Here is a 26,382-nt window from a genome sequence, read left to right as displayed (position 1 = left end):
GCCCCGGCCCGGCTCCCGCCGCCTCCTCCTCCTCCGCCGCCGCCGCCGCCTCCTCCTCCTCCTCCTCGGTCGTGGCCCCAGCCTCAGCGGCCGCCTCAGCCGCCTCCTCCTCCTCCTCCTCAGCCGCCGCCGCCAACCCCTCGGCCGCCGCCGCCGCCAACCCCTCGGCCGTCGTCTCCTCCTCGTCCTCGTCGTCGTCCTCGTCGTCGTCGTCGACCTCCTCCTCCTCCTCCTCCATCGTCACGCGGCCTCGGCGGCCGAGCGCACCCGAAGAAGAAAGAGCGAGCGTCGCCCCACAGCAGCAGCAGCAACGAGGGCACCGTGGAGGGAGGCACGGCAGAGACGCCGGACGGCAGGAGGACCAGCAAGCGCAAGCGAGCTAAAGTAAGGCGCCCACCGCTCTCGTTAGGGGCGGGGGGGGGGGTGTGGGGATGGGGGGGGGGGGGCACGTTTATAAAGGAGAGAGGGGGGGAAGTGGGGTTCACCACATCTGTGCACATATAATTGTATGTGTATACCATATACGTGTATAATTATGTATACTGTTACGTATTTTATATACCTATACAATACGTACTGTGTGTGTTGTGTATAATATATACGGTTATGTATGTTATATGCACACACATATATTGTTATGTGTACTGCACATATAATTATATATACTGTTACGTATACTATATACATGTATAATATGTATTGTGTATATCATATATAATTATATATACTGTCATGTATATTATATGCACATGTGGTATATATTGTTATGTATATTGTATATGTAATTTTATATGCTGTTATGTGTATTATATACATATATGATATGTATTGTGTATATTTTATATTTAATTATATATACTGTTGTGTGTATTATATACATACATAATGGTATATATATCATTACATATCCTCCATGTTATGTTATACTGTGTTATAGAGTTAAATATTTATTTGTATGCAAGTTGCTGCTGTTGTTTTAATTCAAGGGCATTGGGGTGCATCCAGTATATATTTTTTAAAATATATAATATATATTTATATATATTTTTATAGTCGTATAATTCATGTTTATGTACATATGTATATAAGATTAATGTGCATAATACAGTATATAATTATATTATACATATATGATTGTATCTTGTATATGGTTGATATAATTGGATATAACTAGATATGCATGTGTATACACGTGTACATAGATTCTTGTGCATATATAATTGTATATAAATAATTTTTTTATGCATATCTGTAGGCATATCTGCAAGGCACAGACAGAGCAGGTTTTTAGTCGTGTTGTTTCTTTTATAAGACAAACCCATAGGATATTTATGGCACAGAAGAAAGTATTCATCCATTCGTGTCTGTACCATTTTCCTGCCCTTTCACCCATACCTTGTTAAATTAGGTGTTGAATTTTTTAAATTTTAGATATGCTTTGGGATGCATTGGAATAAATATGCAATATAAACCTATTATAATTTGGTATATATTATAGTAATCTAATAATAAAATGCAAGTATTATTTTATATGTATACTTATTTAATTAATGTATTTGATATAATTGCATATCTTTCATTTACAAAGTAAAAAATATTTTGGTGCAATTGTTTTGGGGAGGATATCCTTGCCGTTCGTTTTGATAATGCTTCTCAATTGATGATGGTTGAGGGCCAGAACCAATTAGGTTGGGTGTCAACTGATCCAAAAGGCACAATTGTGTTTGATTTGGGAGGGAGGAGGAGAGTGAACAAGGGCTGCGTGGGTTGGTGATGGAGACAAAAGAAGAGAGAATTGGTGAAATTGTTATTCATTTCTGCATGTCAGTTGGTTGTTGGATTGGTTTGTAAGTAGTTTCTGAGAATACTGTATATATGAATCCCATAAATATTGACTGTCGTTTTACATAGCGTTTCTTCTACACCGATTTCTACCGTTTAAAAAGTATTCACTGCACGTAGGCATTGTGTGTGTGTGTGTGAGATCATAGATCCATAGATCCAGTGGATCCTTGGACACAGCCTTAATGCTGTACTAATGAGCATTCATCTTTTGTTTTCCTGAATGCATCAAGTTGTTTTAATGATCAAGTTGTTTTTGCTGGAAAGGATGGAATGGAGCTGGGCTGTCTTGGAGCCCATTTGGTGAGCTAGCCTCTCAGTAACAGCTGTCCAGACCACTTGAGGATGGGACTGGATGGCTGCCAACACACAAGGAACCCCAGTATAAGTTAATGCTTTTGGGAGAGAGAATGTGTGTGTTTTTTTTAAAAAAATGCTGTCTCAAGGGTAGAAGGTTCATATGCAGTGAGACCCACACTGGAGCAATACATATCAGTATTTTAAATGGCCAACTGTTGTTGTGTAAGACTTTACTGTCAGCTAATGGTTTGTTTTTCCTGTGATTCTGTAGGTTGAGTACAGAGAGATGGACGAGAGCTTGGCCAACCTGTCGGAGGATGAATATTATTCAGAAGAGGAACGCAATGCTAAAGCTGAAAAGGAAAAGAAACAAGTGCCCCCACCTCAGCCCCCACCCCCCGAGGAGGACATTGACAGTGATCCAGAGGAACCATCTGGTAAGTGGCATTTACTACAAAACAAACAGCTCTATATGGGTACAGAGGCAACAAAACCCTAAAGGGCTGGAGACACATTACTGACCTACACTGGCCTAGGATATCCCAGCACTATATTTAGGAACGGAAGGAGGCCATTCAACAACAAATCACATTTGTATAGTGCCTTTCATGTCAAGAGGACGTCCCAAAATTCAGCCCATCGCGGCTGTTCACCAGTTGATTTTTTTAATTGCATTCCCGCGCCTTTTCTGCATTTCCTTTAATAATACCCTTACTTCCTTAGTATCTATCTCCTTTTTATACATTCTAATTGATTTTGCTTGGACAGCTTTCTGGGGTTTCACATTTTCACAACCCTCTTGTGTGAAAGATTGGATACTGATCTCTCTTTCAACTGGTTTAGCTCTGTTTATTTCTTCTTGAAGCTACAACGCTGGAATCAGAATCACCTAATGCCCTGTTTTTAATGTACCTGTGTATCAGAGACCTTTGCTGTCTGACAAAGATGACTTTAAAGCTTTGTAATCTCCATCCACGTTAAATTGAATCACTACATTATATTGCAAAGAAGCTGATAAATTGAGACTGTCATCTTACTGAGCATTGAAACCCACGGATGGAAATTTTCAGCACAAAGGAGGCTACTTGGCTCGTTGTGTCTGTGCCACCGCTATCTCTTTTAGTATTAAGTAAGCCTTCTTCCTACTTTCCAGCTCATTCCCTATATTACTTAATGGAGGATATCCCAAGGCACTAGACAGTCAAGGATTGGAAATCAGATGACATTTGAGCTTTCCTTTTCATGCCCCCTCCCCAAAATGTGCACCCATTCCCAGGTTTTTTTTGCTGGCTGGGATTACCAATATAATCAATATCATTATTATATATATATTATTGATGTTGGATGTTCACAGTGAGAGTCAATATCAAATGTTTGCTGATAACCAGTGTACATTCCACCCATCGGAGAATAAGGAATATAGCTCAGGTGATTTCATGGTGTAATCTAACCTGGAGGTTTGGTTGATCATTTTAAATGGTCACGTTTTGCTCTGACACTTCCCAAATTCCTTGTGTCTCAAAATGTAAGATCATTGTAGAATTTGGAGGAAAATGTTAAACGGTTTGGTAGCCAGTTTTCCACAGTCACCAAAAAGAACTGTGGAAAACCAAATTTTAGACTTGGGCTGAATTTAAGAAGTTTTTGGAATTCTGCAAAATGATCTTAAAGCTAAGGCTACAAGGCTTTTGGGCTTCTCATATGAACTGATTGCTGTCTTGTATTCTGGATAACGTATATAGAAATACTTCACCACAATTCAACACTGTCTTACTACTGTATGAGAGGACTATGTTTCATTTTCCATTTCTAAAAACAAAATCCTTTGCTGTCATCTTTTCTTAACCATCTGTGAACTATTGCTACACTAAAGTTGCACTTGGCAAAGAATTTTGTAGTAACTGGCTGGAAAAATGACAAAGACACGATTATTGGAGCAATGAAACTAAATGTTAGCTTGTATGGACCTCTTATACACGCAAGTGTGTGTTGGAAGACACTTGGTGACAACTGCAAAGTTGCTTTCTATGTGAGAGCACTGAGCATTGGAATATATTTATTGACTCGGTGGATCAAATGTGGTCTCACTGCCTGTGGTCCAGTGCTAAAGGTACTTGCTTGTAGTTTTAAGCAGTGGTGACCAGGAAAAAGCTATGTTGTCCATTTTCTTCCGTCCTCATCTCCTGAAGGTGCTGTCTTGTACTGCGCTGATGTTTAGTTCCACGTGGGCTGAGATCTCTTTGATTACCTCACACAAGTGACCATTCTTCGTATAAAAGTCTAAACAGGTTGTTACCAAGCTGGTGAATAGTGGCGGGCATTACAAACAAGCCCAACGCTGCCCACATCTTATAAGCACACTGACTGAAGTTCTCTCTCCCCAAACTCAGAGATTCTAAGCAACTTATAATGCCCCAATTGCTGCCGTGGATTAACTCATTCCATACCCAACTTTAACAACTGACCTCTAGGCTATTGGAAGAAGCATTTTTTTTAACATATGGTTTAATACTGAGATGTCGGAAATGTTTTTTTCCTGGGATATATTATTGCTTGTGTGTGTTCGATGCATAAAATAAAGTTTAAAAAAAATTAAATATAGTTCTGCCATTCATTCCCCTCAATCTTGAAATAAAATCGTCCTTTAGATTTTTAATATGTAGCCTTTACTAATGCTCACTGTAAACACAAGAGATGATTTTGTATACTGGGCAGCAAGATATAATACATTTCCATTTAAGTACTCTTTAGTCTAGCAATTTGTATCATGTTATATTTTAAATAACCTCTGTGCTGTCTTTGTTTGTGAGGGAGGTGAAAGGCGGATCTTATCAAAATAAAAACTGAAAAATGTAATAACTTAATATTAGCACGTTGGAAGGGTTCTTGTGGGGCGTATCATGGTGCAGGGAGGCTTAAATTGCCGTGGCCAAGTATCTTCAGCCATCGCAGGTTGTGGTAATCTGCCCTGACGACCCTTCCAAAGCTTCTAATATTCCAGTTAACTGCCAGACATTAAATTATTTGTACAAAATTATTGGTGTTAGTAAAAAAAGAAATTGCAAAATGCTTTAATAAAACCGCGGAAGTTAGGGAAATTAGTGGTGTGCGCATGCGTGTGAATGTTTTTACGTTCGTTCCGCAGTGCATTGGAGCAACATCAGTCTGCCAGGGTCGTTTGCAGGTACGTATTGTTTAAATTACTTTGATTTATTTTTTAACTCTTCGGGATTTTTTTTTTTTTTTGCCTTTTTAATTTTGTGTTTTTGACGTCCCTTTTGTGGCAGAAAGTATCTGTGAGGCAGGAAGGTGTTGCGTGGGGGTTGTTGTGGTGTTGGGGGTAAGCTTATTAGGGACGGAATTTCTCCCACCCAAGTTTGATGTGAACACGGCAACTGATGACCCGGCTCTCACCATCGGTGCTCGGGAAGAGAAGCTCCCGGGAGGAGCTGCTCAGAGGGATTCGTCCACGTCTGTGTGAGGAGTTATTGATCCTGTTCCGTAGCCACCTGGCAGAGAACCTGTGCGTCTAGTTGGAGGCTTACGGTGGCTTTGCTGTGTGTTATTCCAGGGGCACAGTTCAAGCTTTGTTGCACTAATTTTGTAAGTTCATTTTTGTCAGGTGTTGAGGGAGCAGCTTTCCAGAGTCGTCTACCTCACGATCGCATGACCTCACAGGAAGCAGCCTGCTTCCCTGACATCATCAGTGGTCCTGCACAGACTCAGAAGGTGTTCCTGTACATCCGGAACCGCACAGTGAGTTTCTACAACCGTTACATTTATCAAATCAATGCTCTGTTTGTCCTTTATATTCTGTTGTACACAGTCACTACACCTTACAGCAGTTCTTTGTAAAATAATAATATAATAATCCTTGGATTTGATAGAGCGCATTATCACGTCTTTGAGATTTCTCAAAGCGCTTCACAGCATATACTGTAAAGCGAATTACCTGTATATTTTGAGGGCGAAATGGTTCGAATTGCTTGCTGTGGGTACCATTACAAGGGAGATGATGGTCTGTATTTATGTTTTGTTTTGGGGAGAAACGTATGTTTCGAAAGTGTGAACTTGCTGTGGAGCGTTCCACTAAATCCTGCGTGGTAACCCATTAGTAAGCCGATAGCTAGATATTGCTTGTACTACATTGGGTGTGATTGACCATCTTTGTCACAGCTTGAAGATGATTTTGTTTTTAAACTAAATCTTCAGTTTCCTCTTGCGTCCAAGAGGGTTTGAGAGAGTGAGCAGAGGAAAACAAAACCTCCTAATGGAATTAATTACTTTCTATTATTAGCTGCAGTAATAACGCATGGCCTAGTAATAATCTATAATAATCCTTGAATTTGATATAGCTCCCACTCCTACCCTCGCTCGCCTCCACTGGCTCCCCATCCCCCAGAGGATTGAATTCAAGATCCTCGTCCTCACCTGCAAGGCTATTCACTGCCTCGCTCCCTCCTACCTCTCCGACCTACTATCCCCCTAAGTACCTGCCCGTACCCTCCGTTCCTCTGGCTCCAGTCTGCTCCACATCCCCCGCCCCAACCGCCCTACCATCGGTGGCCAGGCCTTCAGTCTCTAAGCCCCTAGGCTCTGGAACTCCATCCCCCAGTGCCTTCGCCTTGCCTCCTCCCTTTCTTCCTTCCAGGCCGGTCTCAAGACCTTTCTCTTCGACCGTACCTTCAACTCCCCTCCTCGCTCCTTTCCTTCCCTCCCCTCACCCTGAATCATTTCCCCCCTGCTCGGGTCCCAACCCAACTGTCCAGCGCCTTGGGACGTCCTCCCGACGTGAAAGGCGCTCTATAAATGAAATCTTATTGTTGTAGCGCCTTATCATGTCATTGAGACGTCTCAAAGTGCCTCACAGAATATACTGTAAAGTGAATTGACTGTATATATTTTGTGGGCCAAATGCGGCAGCCAATTGTGCACAGCAATGTCCCACAAACAGTCATGGATTGATAGTACTGCCCTAAGCACTCTTTCCCACGAAGCATTTATTTATACAACTTCATTGCATGTAATTTGACGCATGTCTTCTCTTGTTAACTGCAGCTACAGCTCTGGCTTGACAATCCCAAGGTGCAGTTAACCTTCGAGACGACACTTCAGCAGTTGGAGTCTCCATATAACAGTGAGTCCAGCTTCTCTGAAGCCACTTGCTGAGCCACGGGCCAGGCTTCTCTGGAATTTTTGGCAGCGTGTTGTGTGTGGGGGAAGGTTTGTGAATGTGAAGTGTTTCTAGCGGTTCTTGAACTCGGGAATTATTTTTTTTTAGAAAGTATGTTAAATCGAATGAATAATCCTGAATTATGGCACTGGCTTCAGTATTCAATTTACCTTTATCTCTCCCCTCAGGTGATGCTGTACTGGTCCACAGGGTACACAGCTACCTGGAGCGACATGGTTTAATTAACTTCGGGATCTACAAGAGAGTTAAGCCTCTCCCGTGTAAGTACTGTAATCGCCGAGTCTCTTGTTTTGACAACCATTGCTCATGTTATGTAGCATGTGGGTCCTCCAGGGTCGTTAATTGGAATCTGTTGTGCACAGCCACTACACCTGACAGTAGTTCTTTGTGAAATGCTTCAAAATGTTTGTTATGGGCACCATAATAACATCGTGAACAAAACACAAAATACTGCAGATGCTGGAATCTGAAACAAAAACAGAGAGAGCCGGGAAAACTCAGCAGGTCAGGCAGCATCTACGGAGAAAGGAAAGTGAGTCAACGTTTCGGGTCCACGACCCTTCGTCAGAACTGACTTTCCTTTCTCCATAGATGCTGCCTGACCTGCTGAGTTTTCCCGGCTCTCTCTGTTTTTGTTTCATAATAGCAACGTACATTTATATAGTTGCCTCATGTGGAGCAGCATCTTGGAGCACTTAACATGGCAGAGCTCATCAAATTAGCATTATTCGATAAATTGTAAACAAGTTAAATCCATTTACAAGATCGTTTTGAGTTTTATTCCCTTCATTGTGGCATTTTGTCTCTTTAGAAATCCAATCTTTAAACAAATTTCACGTTGACAGTTGAGTGAATTGGGATGAATTGAACCGGGTATTTTATTGTTTTTTTTAAAAAAAAGCCTCTTACTGGACTGGTTGCGGCTTATTATGATAATAATTGGAGTGTTAGAATGGCGATGTGTATTGTCTGAATTCATTATGTTCTGTAACTCTGTGTTTGCAGCGAAGAAGACGGGGAAAGTGATCATCATTGGTGCTGGAGTATCAGGGCTAGGTGCTGCTCGACAGTTACAGAGTTTCGGAATGGATGTCACCGTCCTGGAGTCTAGGGTAAGTCTGCTTACAAATCAACGATTGAGTGGGGTGGCTAGAGTTGGTGGGTGGGGGGAAGGTCGTAATCCCTTCTAGCTCAATTAGCAACAACAAATTACATTTTAAAGGAGGACATCCCAAGCTGCTGGCATTAAGCGGATCGATCACCAGCACCTTGGTGGGATAGTGGGCTCACTCGCTGTTGGTACCATTGACGTTTGCGTTCAGCTGCTTATTCTCCAGCACCTGCCAATTACTACTTTATTGAAGAAACGAGTGCAAATAGATTTGTTTCCTTGTATGGTGGTTCAAATTAGAGGCAGGAGGGGAGGGCGGCGGTGGGAGAAGTATTTGACCTGCACAATGATGTAATCCAATGATGTTAAAACTAATTCCTGTAGAATGATGAATTTCAGTGTGGTTAAATGCATCTTTATTAAATGTGGGTTTTGCTAACTGCAGGACCGTGTAGGAGGCCGAGTGGCCACGTTCAGGAAAGGAAACTACGTGGCTGACTTGGGGGCTATGGTAGTAACAGGACTCGGTGAGTTGAGTGCAACTTTTGAGAATGAATTATTATGTGGTTATGGGTCTTTCGAAGCTATAGGTGAGTTGGAAGGTGAATAGAAGGGAATTGATTACCCAGATTTGTTCTCTTGTCTTTCCTCTCTCTTGCTTTACCCCCCATTTGATTTGCATATTAAAAATGAAATACGACATTTTCCTTTATGGGTTGCTCAAATGAAAGGTGTTTATCCAACCATGGGAGGCTTGGGTTAGGGTTGTTGCAACAAAGGTTAATAATTCTGTTCTGCAGGTGGAAACCCGATGGCAGTGGTCAGCAAACAAGTGAACATGGAGCTGGCCAAGATAAAGCAGAAGTGTCCCCTGTATGAAGCGAATGGGCAGGCTGTAAGTCTGAACGAATTGAGTTATGAAGCATGGCACAACACAGACCTGCAGAACTGCTTGTTTGATTTGGAATTGCCTGCTTGTATTGTATTCCTCGGTGAAGCTTTGCGTTAAAACTGCCACGTGCACTTATTGTGGGGTTAGGAGGGTGCGGTTTGTACCCGGGGTTTTCAATGCAGTGAGTTTCCCATCTAAGCCGTACAACAGTGTGGGCAAAGTGGAGTGAAGATAGATGGTCAACGGGTGGGAGGAAGAGAAGGTGAATTGGAGCCGGTGGATACTTCTGAGAAACAACTCGTGCATTTCCTAAATTGTTTGCAATGACGGCACTGTCAAAAGTGCTGCTTTAATCTTTATTTACTTTGGTTTCCTTTTTTTTTCCATGTCATTCCTGCTGTTTGGAATCTATTCCCAATGAAGGGAGAAAGATGCACAAACGTATGTACTATTCCATTGTTTTTTCTAATAAATGTATGTTATGATGTGCATAAATATATGCGAGTATGAGGAAAGGCAGTAGACAGACCTCATAAATTGTTTACACCTTTTGTGTAATGACAAAGTAACCACAATCTTTTTTTTCTCTTCCATTTTATGAAGACTAATCTTGCAGTTTGCATCAACCACCTTTCATCACAGCTACACTGAGTTTCATTGTTGTGGATGGTCTGTGAGGGAGACACGTTTGTGTGCATTATACAAAGTGATTCAGTGCTTTAAAAGGGTTGAGTTCATGAGACTGGCACTAACTACAGCAGATGTCCACGGTAGAAGCTTGTCTTCTTTCATTAAAACTGTTATGGTCTTTAGCCTTTTGCCCTGCCATTCAGATCACTGGAGTTTGGTTGAACAAAGATGTCTGTCAAAGCTAAATGTCTTAACAGCTGACCCCGTGCTTGATGGCTGCACAGATGGCGACGAATCAGTAACGCTGGCAATTCCATTCAATCTGCAAACGCTTTTTACAAGTTAGCACAGAAGAATGTTTAAATGAAACTCGAGCTTGAGGTGCACTGGTTTTCTTTGGGGATCTGACCAATGCTCTCTGTTGTTGCGATGAGATAGCGCGGCTCATTTCTTTCACATACTAGGTTTATGTGTAACTTGTGTCTTTCACACCAGTGAAGCGCGCCCACAGAGCCTGCCTTAAGGCATTTGAGCCGACTTGAGAATCTATCACCATTAGTCCTCCCAGTCTAATTCACCGAATGAATGCCTTTACTATAAGGCCTCATACAGAGGGAATCTTTCGTTCGGTTTACAGAAGTTTGATTTCTAAGTGCAGAAAACCAAAGGGCTGGCCACCGATGCTGTGTCTTGCTCCCTGAACTGCTGTCAGTTTCGTAAGTGCCCAGTACCTTGAAGACTGCAAGATGACTTGTGCCAAATAACTGGACAAGGGATATGTTCAACAGATTCGCTGTGCAAGACTAATATGGAGTGGAGTGGCTTAAGTAAAAACCTCATCTCATTTAACTCCACAAATTCTGGTAATTTTTTTTAACATTCTGAAACCTTTTATTGGTTCCTATGTATTATTATGCAACGCTTTCAGCTATTAACGTTATCTTCTGTAAAATACCTAAAGTTTATATTTGTTTTAGAAAACTATAAAATGTATTGGATCAATTTTTTTTACAAACTTATTGACATAGACACAGGTAAAACAAACATTTAATCTCCTCTTATATCTACAGATGATCCATTGTCTTCGTCCTTGGGGGTTAGACAAAGCAAGTTTTCGAGTTGAGGGAAAGGTCACTCACTATTCAGCACAAATAATGTGTTGCTGAGGAAAAACAAGATGTGTGATGAAGTCTACGTGAGGAGCAGATCATTCACTGGCTGAGTGGAGGTAGTGTCCTCAACCAGGCATCGTGGGTGCTGTCTTTTCATCTGAGACCTGGAATACCCAAGAGGGAGAGTGTAGGCATTGTCAGTAACTAGAGTGCTTGTGTGTGCCCAAATGTGTGCACAGGGACTTTAATACACTGTAGAACATTTTGCAATGTTGTCGCTGAATATTATTGATGGGACATGTACACATTGGTGAAACAGGCCCTTACAGATGCTGCTTTACAGACCTTCAGGTAGCCAAAGGCCACCTTAATTGCTGCGTGCAATTCGCTGCCGCGTTTCGCTTGCAAAATATAGTCACTGCACTTTACAATATATGCTGTGAAGTGCTTTGAGACGTCTCAAAGATGTGATGAGACGCCATATCAAATACAAGTATTATTAAACAATTCTTTCAGACATCAATTGGCAGGATGTTGGCACACCTTGTGCATCAGATGCATGTGAATGGGCGGATCAATGTATAGCATGGACTGATCTGTGTAGGCTTTTGATTACACTAGCACTTTGAAGTTCCTGCACTCAATCATTTTCTGTGGATATTTGTGTATTTTCAGGTGAATTTCCTCTAAATAAATATATAGAATTAATGTCTTCCATTCCTATGATTTCCTCCCTACCCATCTCTGTTTCTTCAAAAGGGTTGCACTAGTTTCACACCGAGTAGTGGTGCTGCACTCTGCACCTGACCATGTTTTTACATGGGGCAGTGCAGAGGGGGATGTGTTGTACGTTCTTATATTTGGAATAGCTGCGATCCGAATGGAAAATGTGTACCATTCCCTGTGTCTGAAATGCCTTTGTACTTATAAGTATGTAATTCACAAAAAAAAGGCCTTGTGTAACTACGGGGGCCCTGTTTGCAATGGGAGACCTGTGTCTTTTAGCTGAAGTTACTGTGTATTTCTGAGCACATCAACAAATGATCCTGGTTCTATTTTGATAAAGCAACAACAGGTCGATTTCTGTGTCTTTCAGGTTCCAAAAGAAAAAGACGAGATGGTGGAGCAGGAATTCAATCGTTTGCTGGAAGCCACATCCTATCTCAGTCACCAGTTGGATTTCAACTACCTGAACAACAAGCCCGTCTCATTAGGGCAGGCACTTGAAGTTGTAATACAGTGAGTACTTTCTCTTTGTTAAATTGAGTTGGACAGTCTCAGCTGACATTTCAGTGCAATACTGAAGCAACGCTGGCTGCATTGTCATTAAAACGTTGCGATGTAAGCAATAGTAAAATGCTGTGGGCTGTTTTTAAAAAAAAACATTTGATTTCTATATCTTGCTACAGATTGCAGGAGAAACATGTAAAGGATGAGCAGATTGAACACTGGAAGAAAATAGTTAAAACACAGGAGGATCTGAAGGAATTGCTTAATAAGGTAATTACAGCAGGTTCTGGGTTGTAGGAATGGGCATTGGAATGCGTTAATTCTCAAACTGAAACCTGTCTCCCAATGTGATGTGCTACCGAATTCCTCAATTAATGCGTCCAGTTCAACACTATGTTTCATTGCTTGCATTTGTTGTAAACGTGCACCTGAACAGAATATATCCTTCACAAAAATATATCCTTCACGAAGTTCACAGTTGAATTTAGAAAGTACCACTGATAAAAATTCCAATTGCACTCGGGAAATCTGGAGCCAATCTAAAGTACAGAAATTCATATAGAACTTTCAACACTTATTTTTTTTAAAAAAAGTCTAACTTTGTTGTCAGATCAATGCCTTCCTCTGACATTGCTTAAATCACTGCGCTTATCTGCACCTCCCTTATATTTTTGTCGGTTTATCAGATTGGGTTGCAATTCCATCAGCTGCCCTTTGTTGGTGCTGCTGCTGACACAAACACTTTGTGCTACTTCTGCTTAAGAGGCACTGCGCAGTGATTTCAAAACCAGAGTAACGTTGAATTCATTATTTTTCCTAAACTGTTTGTGCCGTCTCCATTCTTCTGTTCACTGTATGTAACTAAAACATATTCACACACACACACACACCATATGATTAAAACCCATTGAAAGCTCTCCTTTTGGCCTATTTACTAAAGAAAGGTATTACCCTGAGTAGCACAAAGACATGCAATGCAGAATGACTGATGGCTCCATCGGAGATTCAACTCACGGAAAGGCAAATGGTTGGCTTGCAGGGCTTTAGGTCACTGTTAATGCCCCTGCCTGTGCGTGTAGTTTTATTTTTGCAAGTATATGATACTCGGGGGCACATAGAAAATATCCGGAAATGGCAGGGACCTCCATTTATTACCGTAGATTGGAGATTATTTGCTGCAGCAATATTTCAAAGGATTTTTACTGTTGTCGAGTGTCTGTCCTTTTCTGTTTTATTGATTTGTTTAAAAATTATCATCTCCTCTCAGATGGTATCATTAAAGGAAAAAATCAAAGAGCTCCATCAGCAATATAAAGAAGCCTCCGAGGTGAAGCCTCCACGTGATATTACATCTGAATTTCTAGTGAAAAGTAAATTGAGAGACTTAACTGCTCTGTGTAAGGTATGTATCTATTAAGATACAGTAATGTATATGTATATATTAGCTCCCTGCCATCCTGATCCCAACCCCCAGTTTGGGTGAACATCCTTGTCTGTCCAGCGCTTTCCGACGTCCTGATGTGAAAGGCACTATACAAATGTAATTTGTTGATGTTGTACGTGTTTATTTTTAAACTCCTGTATCTTTCCCCCTCTCCCTACCTTCCAAACCCCCTGGAAAAGTTATCACTTTGAATGTACCTTTGCTCAACATTCTGAAATTCCCCCCCCCCTACTTTCCTCCCTGCTCAGTAATCCTCCCAATGTCAATGTGAAGGAAGAAGTCCTTCCCACACAAAAGGCGCTATATAAGTGCAAGTCCTATCCAATCCATGTTGTCGAACAGAATGCTCTATCTTTGAGCCCAGGTCCCCAGAAATAAAAGTTCTTAACTCATTGAGCTACCCAAGTTCTAAAGAAGTAGCAATATTTCCTTGTTTGGCTGAGTGAGCAGGCCTGGGATCGATCCCTTCAGGTATGTGACTGTCTATTATTTTACTCTTAACAGGAGTATGACGAGCTTGCCGAGGCTCAGGTAAAACTTGAGGAGAAACTCCAGGAACTGGAAGCGAACCCACCCAGGTATTTCCACCCACACTGAGATCAGAATCCTATTTCAGATCACGTTTTGATAATTTTGTCAGCATGACTGGTTAACTGGGTCGCACAGTATTGTCCTGCTTCATTGAAGGAGTTAATCAGTGCTGTACCTGGAGCTTTGTGACGAGCTGTAAAATAGTTAGCAGTATTGACACTTGCACTGTTTAATCTGACAGGAAGTTTGAAATTGTTGGTCAGGAGTTTAATAAGTTGTTCCACGATAAGATTTTATGATAGAAATTATGACGTGGTGGGGGATCAGGAAACTGCTTTGCTTTTTTTTGACTAATCTTTTCTGTGTTACAGCGATGTTTACTTGTCATCGCGGGACCGACAGATCTTGGATTGGCATTTTGCTAATCTGGAATTTGCTAACGCAACACCCCTCTCCACGTTATCGTTGAAACACTGGGACCAGGTAAATGGGCATTTACAGTGCAGACAACATGGCTCAACACACCTGTTAACAGTGCTGATCTGCTTATGTAGCTAGTCTGTGTCCGTATTACCTGGTGAGTTTGAAGAAGTGGTGCAGTAGTAGTAAAGATTTGTATCTGAATGTTTAAAAGGCTGCATTTGTGGTTACTTTGATGTACAGTTCAATAGAAATACTAATCCTTGAGCCCAGACATTCCATCTGTTTTTAATGTCTGGAAAAGCCTTTTGAATGTTTACACTAAATATAGATCGTGTTTGTCTGGACATCATCATTTAGTGTGTGTTTGGCTTATTGCAAGCTGTTACTCTCCTCGGTGTCCAGAGAGAGTCCCACTTTATAGGCTGCCTACTTTACTGAGCAATGCCATCCAACCTGGCATGGGAAAGGTAAGGTTTACACTGGCGTAGAAAGCTGCTCTTCTAAGGTTAATGTACATTAATGGGGTCAGAGAGCAAATCTTTTTGTATCAGGTTGTCCTGTTTATCGACTGCAGTATCCCATTTCCAGAATTGTTTAAATTATTTTTTGAAAGTCATTGACTTATTTTTGCATTGGCAAAGAAAACTAGATTGTAGGACCCTGCACATCAAACAATTAGAAATTAAAAACATGAGGGTCAAAGGAGACTTGTGAGTTGATTAATGGGCAATGCACACAATGGTTTAATTAGAGTTTAGATTCAACGTTAAATGGAAAGCCATTTCTAAACTCGCCTCTAACATTAGAACTGTTTCCTATTTGCCTCCCGTTCAGGATGATGACTTCGAATTCACAGGAAGTCACTTAACGGTACGGAACGGCTACTCATGCGTCCCCGTGGCTCTAGCGGAAGGTCTTGACATTAAATTAAATACTGCCGTGCGGCAGGTCCGCTACACTGCTTCAGGTCAGTCAGCAACTCTCTCATTGTAATTCAGGTCTTCGTATGAATCCATTTAACAAAAATGCCTCCAAATCCAGTGTTCTTATCCTTGGTTTATTGTGTGTTTGAGTTAGCCATGTGAAATTAATTAAGTTAACTTGAGAGCATTCACAATTGACTACGATGTATTTCGCCTCAGGCCCTCCCTCCCTACCTTTTGTTTCCATTAATTTGAATTATTGCTTTTTGATAGGAACTGTTCAGGTCTGTTGAGTCCTTGGAACTCCCAAGTGAGAGGTTATCAGCAGATACAATGCTGTAACCATGTAAAATGTGCAAAAGTTCTCTTTCACTGTTACCTTGAGGGCTATCTTTCTCCCCCCAAATACTGTCCGTTTATACCATAGTATGATATTAAATTGGTCTTTATTTTAAGCTGCATTTAAAAATCATGATGTGAATTCTTTGAACTCTCTAAAGCGTGATTTTAATCTTGAATTCTGCTCGTTCCTGTGTTGCTACTCGCTGTCTGACGTGTCTCACCTGCAAAAAAAAACCAATCTCCATCTTTCAGGTTGCGAAGTCATTGCTCAAAACACGCGCTCCAATAGCCAGACGTTCATTTACAAGTGTGACGCAGTCCTATGCACACTTCCTCTGGGCGTGCTCAAACAGCAGCCAGCGGCCGTCCAGTTTGTCCCACCCCTTCCCGAGTGGAAGACGTCTGCCATTCAGCGGATGGGCTTTGGGAATCTCAACAAGGTGAGGCACTTCCTCTGTGAGAACTAGATGAGAGATAGGCCTCCCTGCTTTTATATTTGCTCTTATGACTACCAGGAGCTGAGAAAAATACAACTGTACACAAGGTGGCTATTCTTGGCTAGGTTTTGGTGGGGTGGTGAATTGGTGCATCGCCAGGGAGTGTGTAGGTGTGAATATCCCAACTGTCAGGTGACAGTGATACTTGAAGCTCAGTGAGCAGAAAGAAAAACATAATAGAGGTTTACCATCCATCAGCTGGACATTCAGTTCAGCCCTAATTTTCCCCTGATACCAGCAAATACAGCATCAACTCACCGTCAGACTAGCTGCCCAAACTCGGCATCAATCTCACTGTTGCAAATCCACTCATTTAAAGGTTTGAAAAATATTTTTAAAATGTAAAGAATTGCGATGGATGGTAGAAATTGTAGAAATGTTCAGCGAGAAGATCCCATGGGAAGATAAAGCACGTAAAGGAATGCGCCTGTGAGTGTGAGTGATAAATAACATTTGGTCCTTCATTGCTCCTGAATTTCTGTATTAATTGCTGTATGTTTTGTTTTATTATTGTTAGCTTTGCTTACAAAATCCTGGTCATCTTGGCTTAATAGAGAGGGTTTACTGTAGTGAGTCTTTACCCCTTGTTAGTTGCTGCTGCAACTACATTTGATAGTTTCTATCAGTATAAAAAATAGAGTTAGACAGTATAAGTCTTTCAGCTTACAGAGTTCTGCATAATAATAATAATTTTAATAATAATTCTCTCCAGGTTGTGCTGTGCTTTGACCGAGTATTTTGGGATCCCAGCGTCAATCTCTTTGGCCATGTTGGAAGTACGACTGCCAGCAGAGGAGAATTATTCCTCTTCTGGAATCTTTACAAAGGTATTCATTCTTGCACCAGAAAGAGCTTATTCTTTATTTCCATTGTGCTGATCTACCAAAATTGTCTAAATTTAAATGTTCAGATGTAATTGTCGAAGTTTGACTGTCAAGTTTGTCCAATTGTAAAATTATTGTATTCTGGCAATGAAGGATAGATATTCCGCCGGAATATCATAATAATATGCCACTGGAAATCATAATAATTTCTGCATTTGATATAGAGGCTTATCACGTCTTTGAGAATTCTCAAACCGCTTCACAAAATATACTGTAACGTGACTGTATTTTGTGGCAATGTAAAGTCAATTCACTTTACAGTCTATTCTGTGAAGGCTGCCCAGTGAGCTGACCTTTGCTTGTTAGCTTTGCTTACATAGTGTGGTGCAGTGGCAATGCTGTTGTTCGTGTCTTTCATTTCTTTTATTTCCTTCCATCGCCAGCCCCCATTCTTTTGGCCCTGGTGGCCGGGGAGGCTGCCGGCATCATGGAGAACATTAGCGACGATGTCATTGTGGGTCGTTGTCTTGCTATCCTGAAAGGAATATTTGGCAGTGGTGCAGTGCCTCAGGTGTGTGTTTGAGTGTGCGATCACTTGTGCATGGAATAGGGAAATTTGGATCATCACATTTTTAAGCAGTTTTTAAAAAAAATCATTTTGAACGTGTCTCACACTAAATCAAAGCCTAAATTAATGGGAGTGGATATCTCTCTAAGATTAGGTGAGCAAGGGGGGAACCCCCTCCATGGAGAGAGTGCGCACTGCACAAGAGAACAGATATTTCCAAATGTAGGTAGAGTTTGGATACTCTGAGGTGATGTGATGGGTTTCTGGGTGGAGTTGGTCGACCAAGAAAAACAAATAGACTTGCTGGTGGATTATGTGACTTTTTATTCCTTCAGCCTAAGGAGACGGTGGTGACCCGCTGGCGTGCGGACCCGTGGGCACGAGGCTCCTATTCCTACGTGGCCGCCGGTTCTTCAGGAAACGACTACGACCTGATGGCGCAGCCTGTGACTCCCGGCCCCAGCATTCCTGGCGCTCCTCAGGTAGAGCATCTGCATACTGGCTTCCATGATTTGTTGAGAAAATGCGCTTTTTGTTGTTGTTGCTAATATTGATATTGAATTTCTGTTCATCGTCCTTCAAATGCATGCGTTCAACTTGGGTTTTCCCGGGCGGGGTGAAACCTTGGGCAAGTTTCCTTACTCCACACTAGTCGCCTCTATTTACCTAGCAGTAAGTAGTAACCTGGTTGTTAGTCGATTGGCGGATTGCTTTTCAGGTCGTTCCAAACAAACAAAAAAAAAACTTCTGGTTACTCAATGCACGACTGTTTGTAGGACGCTGCTGTGCGCAATTAGCTACCACTTTTCACCCACAAAATACGCAGTCAACCCACTTTATAATATTATGTGAAGCGCTTTGAGACATCTCAACTATGCTTTAAGGGGCTATATCATGTGCAAGGGTCATTATTTGAAGGATTTTACTATCAGGGGAACAGAAGGCTTGGAGCTAGAAACCACCATCTTAGATGGTGATTTTCTTTGGACGCACCTTATCTGTAGGGTTATTTAAGCCGGCTTCAGAATTAAGACCGAATTTAGGAATTGTCCCATGGTTAGCGTGTTCTGAAATGCTAAGAAACAAGTCTGCCTAGGACCCAGATGGAACTTCTTCCCCCTGGATCCTAAGTTATAATGTTGCTTGATGTGTGTTTGAAATGCTCCGCACAATCTGGAATCTCTGCCTGCCTTTGACACTGAGGCAATAGGGGATACAGCAGGCAGGGCGCCAAGCCGGTGATTAAATCCTGATTTGCAGGTTTTCTGCTCCATTTACAGCCTGTACCTCGCCTCTTCTTCGCCGGGGAACACACCATCCGCAACTACCCCGCGACCGTGCACGGCGCTCTGCTGAGCGGGTTGAGAGAAGCAGGCCGCATCGCGGATCAGTTCCTGGGAGCGATGTACACTCTCCCCCGCCAGGCCACACCTGGCATCCCCACCCAGCAACCTGCCAGCATGTGATCTGAAACAGAACAAAGTGGGTGTGGGATGGAAAACAAGCAAGTTTTATTTCCTCTGGAGAAGCTACTGTAGACTTACGGAAGACTATGTGTAGACTGATGCATGGGCTGCATTGACCTCCTTCCCTCCTTTTCCCTGGGACTGACTGCCAAGAGGAGGAGGTACATTGACCCAAGAGCAAGGCCAAATGGGGCAACGAGGATACTTCGAACACCACCTGTGACCAAACTGTGTGATAACCAACCTTTTCTCGAAGCGAAGCCTTAGGTATTCTGTAGCATTAACTTTTGTGTCAATGCATTATTAGGCTTTCTGTTTTTTTGGGAGCGAGGTGAGAATGTTGTGTGATTGTAATACTGATAAAAGATTTACTTTTTTCCTGACGGTATTTTTCCCAGCCATACGAGTATGTGCTTTAGGAATTTTTTTTTTTTGAGTTGTGATTTACTGAAATAAACTTTTTTTTTGGATGTGACCGTCGTAAATTGTTCAGAGATCAACATTTGCAATACCTTCTGATTTTGGGTGCTCTAAAGCGCTTAGAAAGTCGAGTAAGGCGTCCAAAATTTCCAGGTGCAATTTCTTCCCATTAACTTGGAATCTGTTTTTCTGCAGTTTTTTTTTTNAAAAAGACCAATTTCCAAATTAATACTGAATTTAGCTAAACAAATAAGTAAACAAATTTAGCTGACTGTAATTTTCCACAATGCTGGGCGAGCGTGAAAATTTTGAGTTGTCTTTTATTGTGTTGCCTGCAATGTACACCCCTCAGATGATGACGTTTTTTTTAAACCCAACTGTACATATTAATTTTATTTTCTTCACTTCCCTTGTTTTGTAACGATTATGTAAAGATTTGTAAGTAGCATAGTTTTTTTTTAAAGCAGAGAAATCAATGATTTTTTTTATGCCACTGTTTTCTCCGAAAGATCATTCCACACATCTCAGGCACAGTCAGATTTCTCTGTATTCAGACAAGAGTAACACAGTGGGAAGATGCCATTGAGGGCAGGCAATAAACTGGTCTAATTGGAGAAGTATTATCATTGCTGCGGTGTCCACTGGGTGTGGTTATGATATAACAGGGTTAATTTGCGCAGATTACTGACATCATTTAAGAAAATTGCATGAACTCTTCTCTCCCTAACGCAGTGTTCCTGTGGGTTCGCCAGACATATTACCGGTTGCCAGAATGCAAATTAGGTGTAACTGGGCACAGAAAAATTCAAAGAAACTTTGTCATCACCTGTACTTGATAAAGGAAAAAAAAAACATTTTTTCATTCAAGAAAATCTTGCTCTTTACTTCCTCGTTTACACCCTTTTCCTCGTCTCCTTTAGCCACCCAGCAGATTTGCCCACGTGCGCTACCTTATCTCCGTGTGCACCACAGGGAGGTGCCCAACATCCTTCGGGATCCCTTCTGGAGCCCCAAAATTGTACACCACAGAAGAAGGCCGTTCAGCCGATCGTGCCTGTTTTATTTTTGTCTTGCTGCTGCAAAAGGTTGCTTTCAGAAACGAGTTATTCTTTCACGAGTGAGTTCTTCTTTCTCAGTACTGAAAACCATCAGGGCAAGCCCATACTAGACCCTGCTCTTTATAACATCCGTCTGTGTAATAAGAGCAAAACTGCACCCATGTGCATAATAAAGGCTCTGTGATCACTTTTGACAGACGTTGGAAGGATTTCTAATGACCCCCTTTCCTCCACCAGCTGTTTAATGGGATATTCAATAGACCTGTTCATACCTAAAGCTGCCAAATTATATTTCACAGTACGTTTTATTATGGATAAACCCGTCGACCCAAAATAGTAAACGAGTTATTGTTATTGATGCTACATAATGTAAACACAGTTTTCGATCTGTGCCAATTTCGATCTAGCAAAGCTTCATTGATACCATTGACATTTTTCTGGCATTTCAATCCAGGGCAGTAGTTTTTCAGTCGTCATCTCCGCCTTGTTCTCCATTCTGCCATTGCTGACTGTAGTACCAAACATCAGCTTGTTTTGGGCGGAGGAATAGTTAACGTGGGCTGTTACAATTCCTGACTACAGCCAACAGAAATTCTGTGGCTTCACTCGCCTCCCAGCTGAGAGGGAGGTTATGCAGAGGTGAGGAGACACCAGAAGAAGAAAGCAAAGGAAATGAAAACAGAAATTTTCTCAGCTTCTGTTTGTTTTCTTTCTCAACATTTGAAAATGTCCAAATTCCCTTCTGGAAACTTGTTGAAATTCAATTCCCATCAGTGGGACAGAGCTGTCGGCAATTCTGGAAAGTGAACAAAGAGGGAAGGGGGGGTGGGGGTGGGGGGGGGAATGTGTAATTCTCTTCTCACTGCGTTCATTCGTGCTGGGATACAGTTCCCCGAGCACTGGCTCCATCTGGTTCCTCGCCCAACTGGCCAATTGTCACATGGTAGCCTGGACAGTGAGTAACGTTCGGTTGATCATCTCTTGGGGAATTTGCTGGTGGTCTCGTCCTCACCTGTCATCCACGCACGCGCACCTTTGTTAGCGATCAGGAGCAGGAGGATCATGTCTGCCCACCCCACCCCCCTTTCTCCCCACATCACCCCCCACGACCACGAAGGCCCTCACGCCCCCTTTCCTGTACCTTCTTGACTCAAGTGTTGCTGCGAGTGCAAAGATAATACAATACGCAGCGGTATTCAAAGCTATTTAACATTTTAGTGCATTGTGAGAGAAACATTTTTTTTTCTTTTGATTCAATCATGCAGTTGGTCAGCTTTAAGTCAACAGACAGTGGGAGGATAATGTCATTCAACAGCTTGGGCAGGCAATCCACCAACTGCAACAGTTGAGAACTTGACTCCAAACCAGAAGGTCACACAGTTTGAATCCCAAGTGCGGACGGTGACTCAAGACTCACTCGTCTCTGTTGCATTAGTTCTGGAGCAAGCCACCAGATGGACCTCTAACTGAAGCAAATATCCACTTCCATTTTGGAAGAAGGAAACTTGCTTCCTTTGAAGTCTGGGATAGTGATCTTAAAAGCTGAGTTCTGGTGGTTAGAAGTCAACTTAGAAAACATTTCTCAACACCAAAGCGGGTGAGATTGTGGGACAAACTGCTGGTCGATGCAGGGTTGATCAAGGTTATTTTTAAAGAGGGAATTAGATAGGTATTTAGGAATTTATGGTATTAAGAGATATGGAGAAAAGCCATTGAGGCATTAGAAAGTTAAAGAGCTGCCACACACTGATAAAGTGGCAGAGCAGGCTCAGTGAGGCAAATGATCTCTTTCTGTTCCTTCCCACTTATCTCATGTTGGCTTGTTGAATTTTCTACAGGGTATCCACAATCTCGTTACCCCATGTTTTTTTTCACACAATGCACTGACCAACAGCTAATACATGTGGAAGAATGATGATAGTTGTATTTAGGAGTACTTCATTGTATTGTGTACAAGTGTTTATCTGTATTTAGACGTCCAGAGGATGTTGTGTGTGAGCGCCCTTATTTTCATGGCAGATAATAATCCGTCACCATGTTCGGTGTGAGATCCTCCACAACATGGATGGAGTGAGGAGGTGAAGTGCTCCTCCGACAGCTTATTTCAGCTCCTCCGTAGTCTTCTATTGTTTTATAACGAGTGCAAGCGGACTTGGTGGACATCCTTTTTAGTGATACAGCGATTGAAAAAAAAATGGATGTGAAATTAAGACAAAAGTTTGGTGAAGGAGTTGGAGGTTGGATAGGGGGAATAGAACAGAACGTGTGTCATTTTAAAGCTGCCAAATAAGTTAAAAGTTTGTTGTCTTTATCCTGTTAACTCTTTGTAAACAACCTTAATGAAATGACAAAGCATGTGGTTTATATTATAGATGTATGTAATACCTTGGGATCATCAACAATATCATCATGATACTTTGGGATGTATAATACTTTATCAAGACAAAACGATTATGTAAAGATCTAATTCAGCAGGATATGCAGTCCGTTTCCTTGTCAGTTTTACTGACTTTAACACAAATAGGCTGGGCATGTACAGTCAAGCAGCTGTCCTTAATGCTCCTCCCTGTCTGAACACGCACCGCGCATGACACATTGAATTCCTATTCATCAAAATCCTCGGCTCCGTCTGTAACTACCATCATGTGGTTATTTCTTATCGCCCACACTTTTTCTTACGTGCGTTGAGTGCGTCCGACTGGAAGAGGCGAATTAACCCTTTTTATTCGGGGTGAGATTCTACCGAGGTCTATAATTATAATCCCTGCATTTGATACAGCGCCTCATCACGTCTTCGAGATGTCTGCAAGCGCTTCATAGAAGATCCTGTAAAGTGAATTGACTGTATATTTCGTGGGTGAAACGAGGTCTAAAGGTTTAGTCTTGTTTTCAGAATATCCAGGATTTCATTTTTTTTTGAAAATCCTTTAAATATAATCTGAGTTTCTATGTACACTTCGTGTTATTTTCTCAGCCGCTACTGTAAGAATTCCTGACCTGTGCTCCAATGCGCAGGCCATTCATCATAAAGCTTGTTGAACACTGCAAAGCAGGAGGTTGGTGGCCCTTGAGAGATGCCATAAACTCTCAAGATTCTAGTCTTATGATCCTGCGATTCATTTTTTTGTTGTTGAAGATTCAGTCTTGATTTAGAAGCTACTTCCACCAATTTACTTCCAAAATTAGGTCTGAATATTGAAGAATCTTCGAAATTCTGCACGATATGAAAACCTTAACGAAACGCAAATGACTCCAGATGCTGGAAATCCGAAAACAAAAACAGAAGTCCCTGGGAACAACGTTTCAGGTCCACCACCAGTTCTGACGAAGGACCCGAAATGTTGACTCGCTTTCCTTTCCCCACAGACGCTACCTGACCTGGCTGGGTGTTCCCGAATGATGATGGAAAGCGACGTCTGTTTTCGTTTTCATGAAAATCTTACGGCTTGAGACACAAAAAACAATTCAAGAATTTTGTGCTTGTAATGAGGGAGAAGGGGATGGAGGGCGTGACGTGACAGGCGCTTTGTAATTGCATTGCATCTTCTATGAATTTTGTGCTTGTAATGAGGGAGAAGGGGATGGAGGGCGTGACGTGACAGGCGCTTTGTAATTGCATTGCATCTTCTATGAAGCGGAATGCAAAGGGTTTCTGATAAAGTTTTGAGTCTCCATTGTTCTGCTGATTCATCTCCATCTCTCTCTCTCTCTCACAGCTGCTCTTTTTTCATGTGGTTTTTAGCCCACAAACCAAGGTGGTCCTTCTGGACTGATCTCCATCCAAGCACACGTCTGGAACTTTAATTGTAGACTGGAAGACGGCTGAGAATTCCAACCACGTTTGCCCAGCTGTGGATGCAAATCCGTTTTGGCCCAAAACGCAATTTGGGGCATGAGTTTAGCTCAGTCGCCCGCACTCTCGTCTCCGGGTTCAGGATGTTGCGTGTTAAAGCCTGATGTTGGGTACATTTGCTCACAATCTTGTCTAATATTCTAGCACAGTGGTGGAGGGGGTGGTCAGATGGCCATTCAGATAAGCTGAATGCTGCAAAGTCCTCCCACTAAGGACCAACATTATGGGATATCGTACATAGGTAGTTTGGGACGTATGTATGCGACCGCCAGGATGATGGAAAGCGAGCTAGATGGATCTTTTCGTCTAGCATTATGTTTTTATGTTCTTATGTCAGGTTGTAAGTCATTGACTGTTCTACAGCCACTCTTCCCTGATGTCCGGCTGGCATTGTCGAGCGCTTTGAGATGTCCTCCCGACTCGAAAGGCGCTGTATAAATCTAAATTCCGTTTATGGAATTGGCAACGCTCTGGGAACTCTTCCGAACCTCTCCTTTTACGGTACAGTGCGGTAGAGTGCTGGGATTTGCAAAGACAGCATGGTAACGGGTCATTTAGGAGTAATATAATTTTTTTATTGTACAGTGGAGAGTTTGAAATCCGGAGAAATATACATGCAAAAAAAAACTCCCGAAGAGGAGAGGACCAGGTAAACATGCAGTTAGACACTGTGAGTGAGTGACAGCTGCTTCCTGTTTCTCAATACTTTGTGCAGTTGCAGGAATGGGCTGGTACTGTGATATTGCAAGCCATTGTAAAATAGATAGGATGCCTTTTACCCAAATAAATAATGCTATTAAATCTAGTTTTCTTACACATCTTATGTTACACGTTTATTGTCTTTTTTAACTATTAAAATTCCTGTTTATATATATATATATATAAAAAAGAATCTTTTACATCAAACTATTTACGGCTCGTGTGGTTTCTACGCAATTCTCAAGTACCAGCGTTGATATGTGTGTGAGGGTTTGTGTGTGTGTGTGTGTCTCTCTCGCTGGCATACAGTGTGAGTTAAGGCTGTAATGCTATTCAATATCATAATTATCAAGATAGAACATCTTTTCGGCTGCAAGAATGGTGGGTGATTCCCAGGAGAGAACGAGTGTACAATCTTTTGCTCTACCGGGCGTTGAGCATTCCTTGAGCGTGTGTCGTGGGCTTGGAAACGCTGTGAATGGGTTGCGGAGATTCCACATATAATGCACCAGTGATTTATGACTCGATGACCTGCATTGTGCATCACATTTCAGAACATTTAACAAAATACAGCCCCCCCCCCCCCCAATAAGTTTTGCCAGGCGCCAGGTAAAATGACCCTTTATTGGCAGATTGCCAAAGAACCCCCATCTCACACCGTTCACTCGTTCTTTTGCTTCTCTTTGGGCTTTATGTGGATCGTTGTTAGCCCGTCATTAGCTTGTTTATGGTACGGATTCTATTCTGTGGTATTTCTTAATGAAACATCTTCCTAGAAATTACACAATATGTTCCAAATGCAATCTTAACTCCCAAGTGGAGTTCCTGCAGGCTCAAAGGGAGTTCTGACCACATTAAGGAATGCCGCAAATATAACCAATGAGATATCTGTTCGGGAACGAAAGTCACATTGACCATTTACTCAAGCCTCCAATAATAGGTAACGGTGAACATTCCTGTGTGTTGAGCTCTCACGGGAATAGCAAAGATCAACTGAGGATCCTCTGAAGATCAACACAGGAG

General features: G+C 42.0%; 1 protein-coding gene across 1 annotated transcript; it reads left to right on the top strand.

Moving 5' to 3' along the window:
• Positions 1 to 266: 266 nt before the first annotated feature.
• LOC121849774 (lysine-specific histone demethylase 1A-like) lies at positions 267 to 20,375 on the top strand (the record flags this gene model as incomplete). The annotated part of the gene is given in 21 exon segments (XM_042338616.1): positions 267 to 384; positions 2,414 to 2,579; positions 5,288 to 5,326; positions 5,765 to 5,898; positions 7,201 to 7,279; positions 7,504 to 7,596; positions 8,342 to 8,448; positions 8,893 to 8,974; positions 9,248 to 9,342; positions 9,763 to 9,780; positions 12,178 to 12,320; positions 12,491 to 12,581; positions 13,579 to 13,713; positions 14,260 to 14,333; positions 14,658 to 14,769; positions 15,544 to 15,676; positions 16,227 to 16,414; positions 17,184 to 17,298; positions 17,739 to 17,866; positions 18,199 to 18,345; positions 19,144 to 20,375. Coding segments are annotated over 21 exon segments (2,383 nt in total), but the record flags the coding sequence as incomplete, so codon positions are not given.
• Positions 20,376 to 26,382: the final 6,007 nt, after the last annotated feature.

Source organism: Callorhinchus milii, unplaced genomic scaffold (genome assembly GCF_018977255.1).
Source record: "Callorhinchus milii isolate IMCB2004 unplaced genomic scaffold, IMCB_Cmil_1.0 Scaffold10, whole genome shotgun sequence".
Lineage (NCBI taxonomy): Eukaryota > Metazoa > Chordata > Chondrichthyes > Chimaeriformes > Callorhinchidae > Callorhinchus > Callorhinchus milii.
The sequence above is the reverse complement of the archived record's forward strand: the minus strand, read 5'-3'. Positions and strand labels throughout refer to the sequence as shown.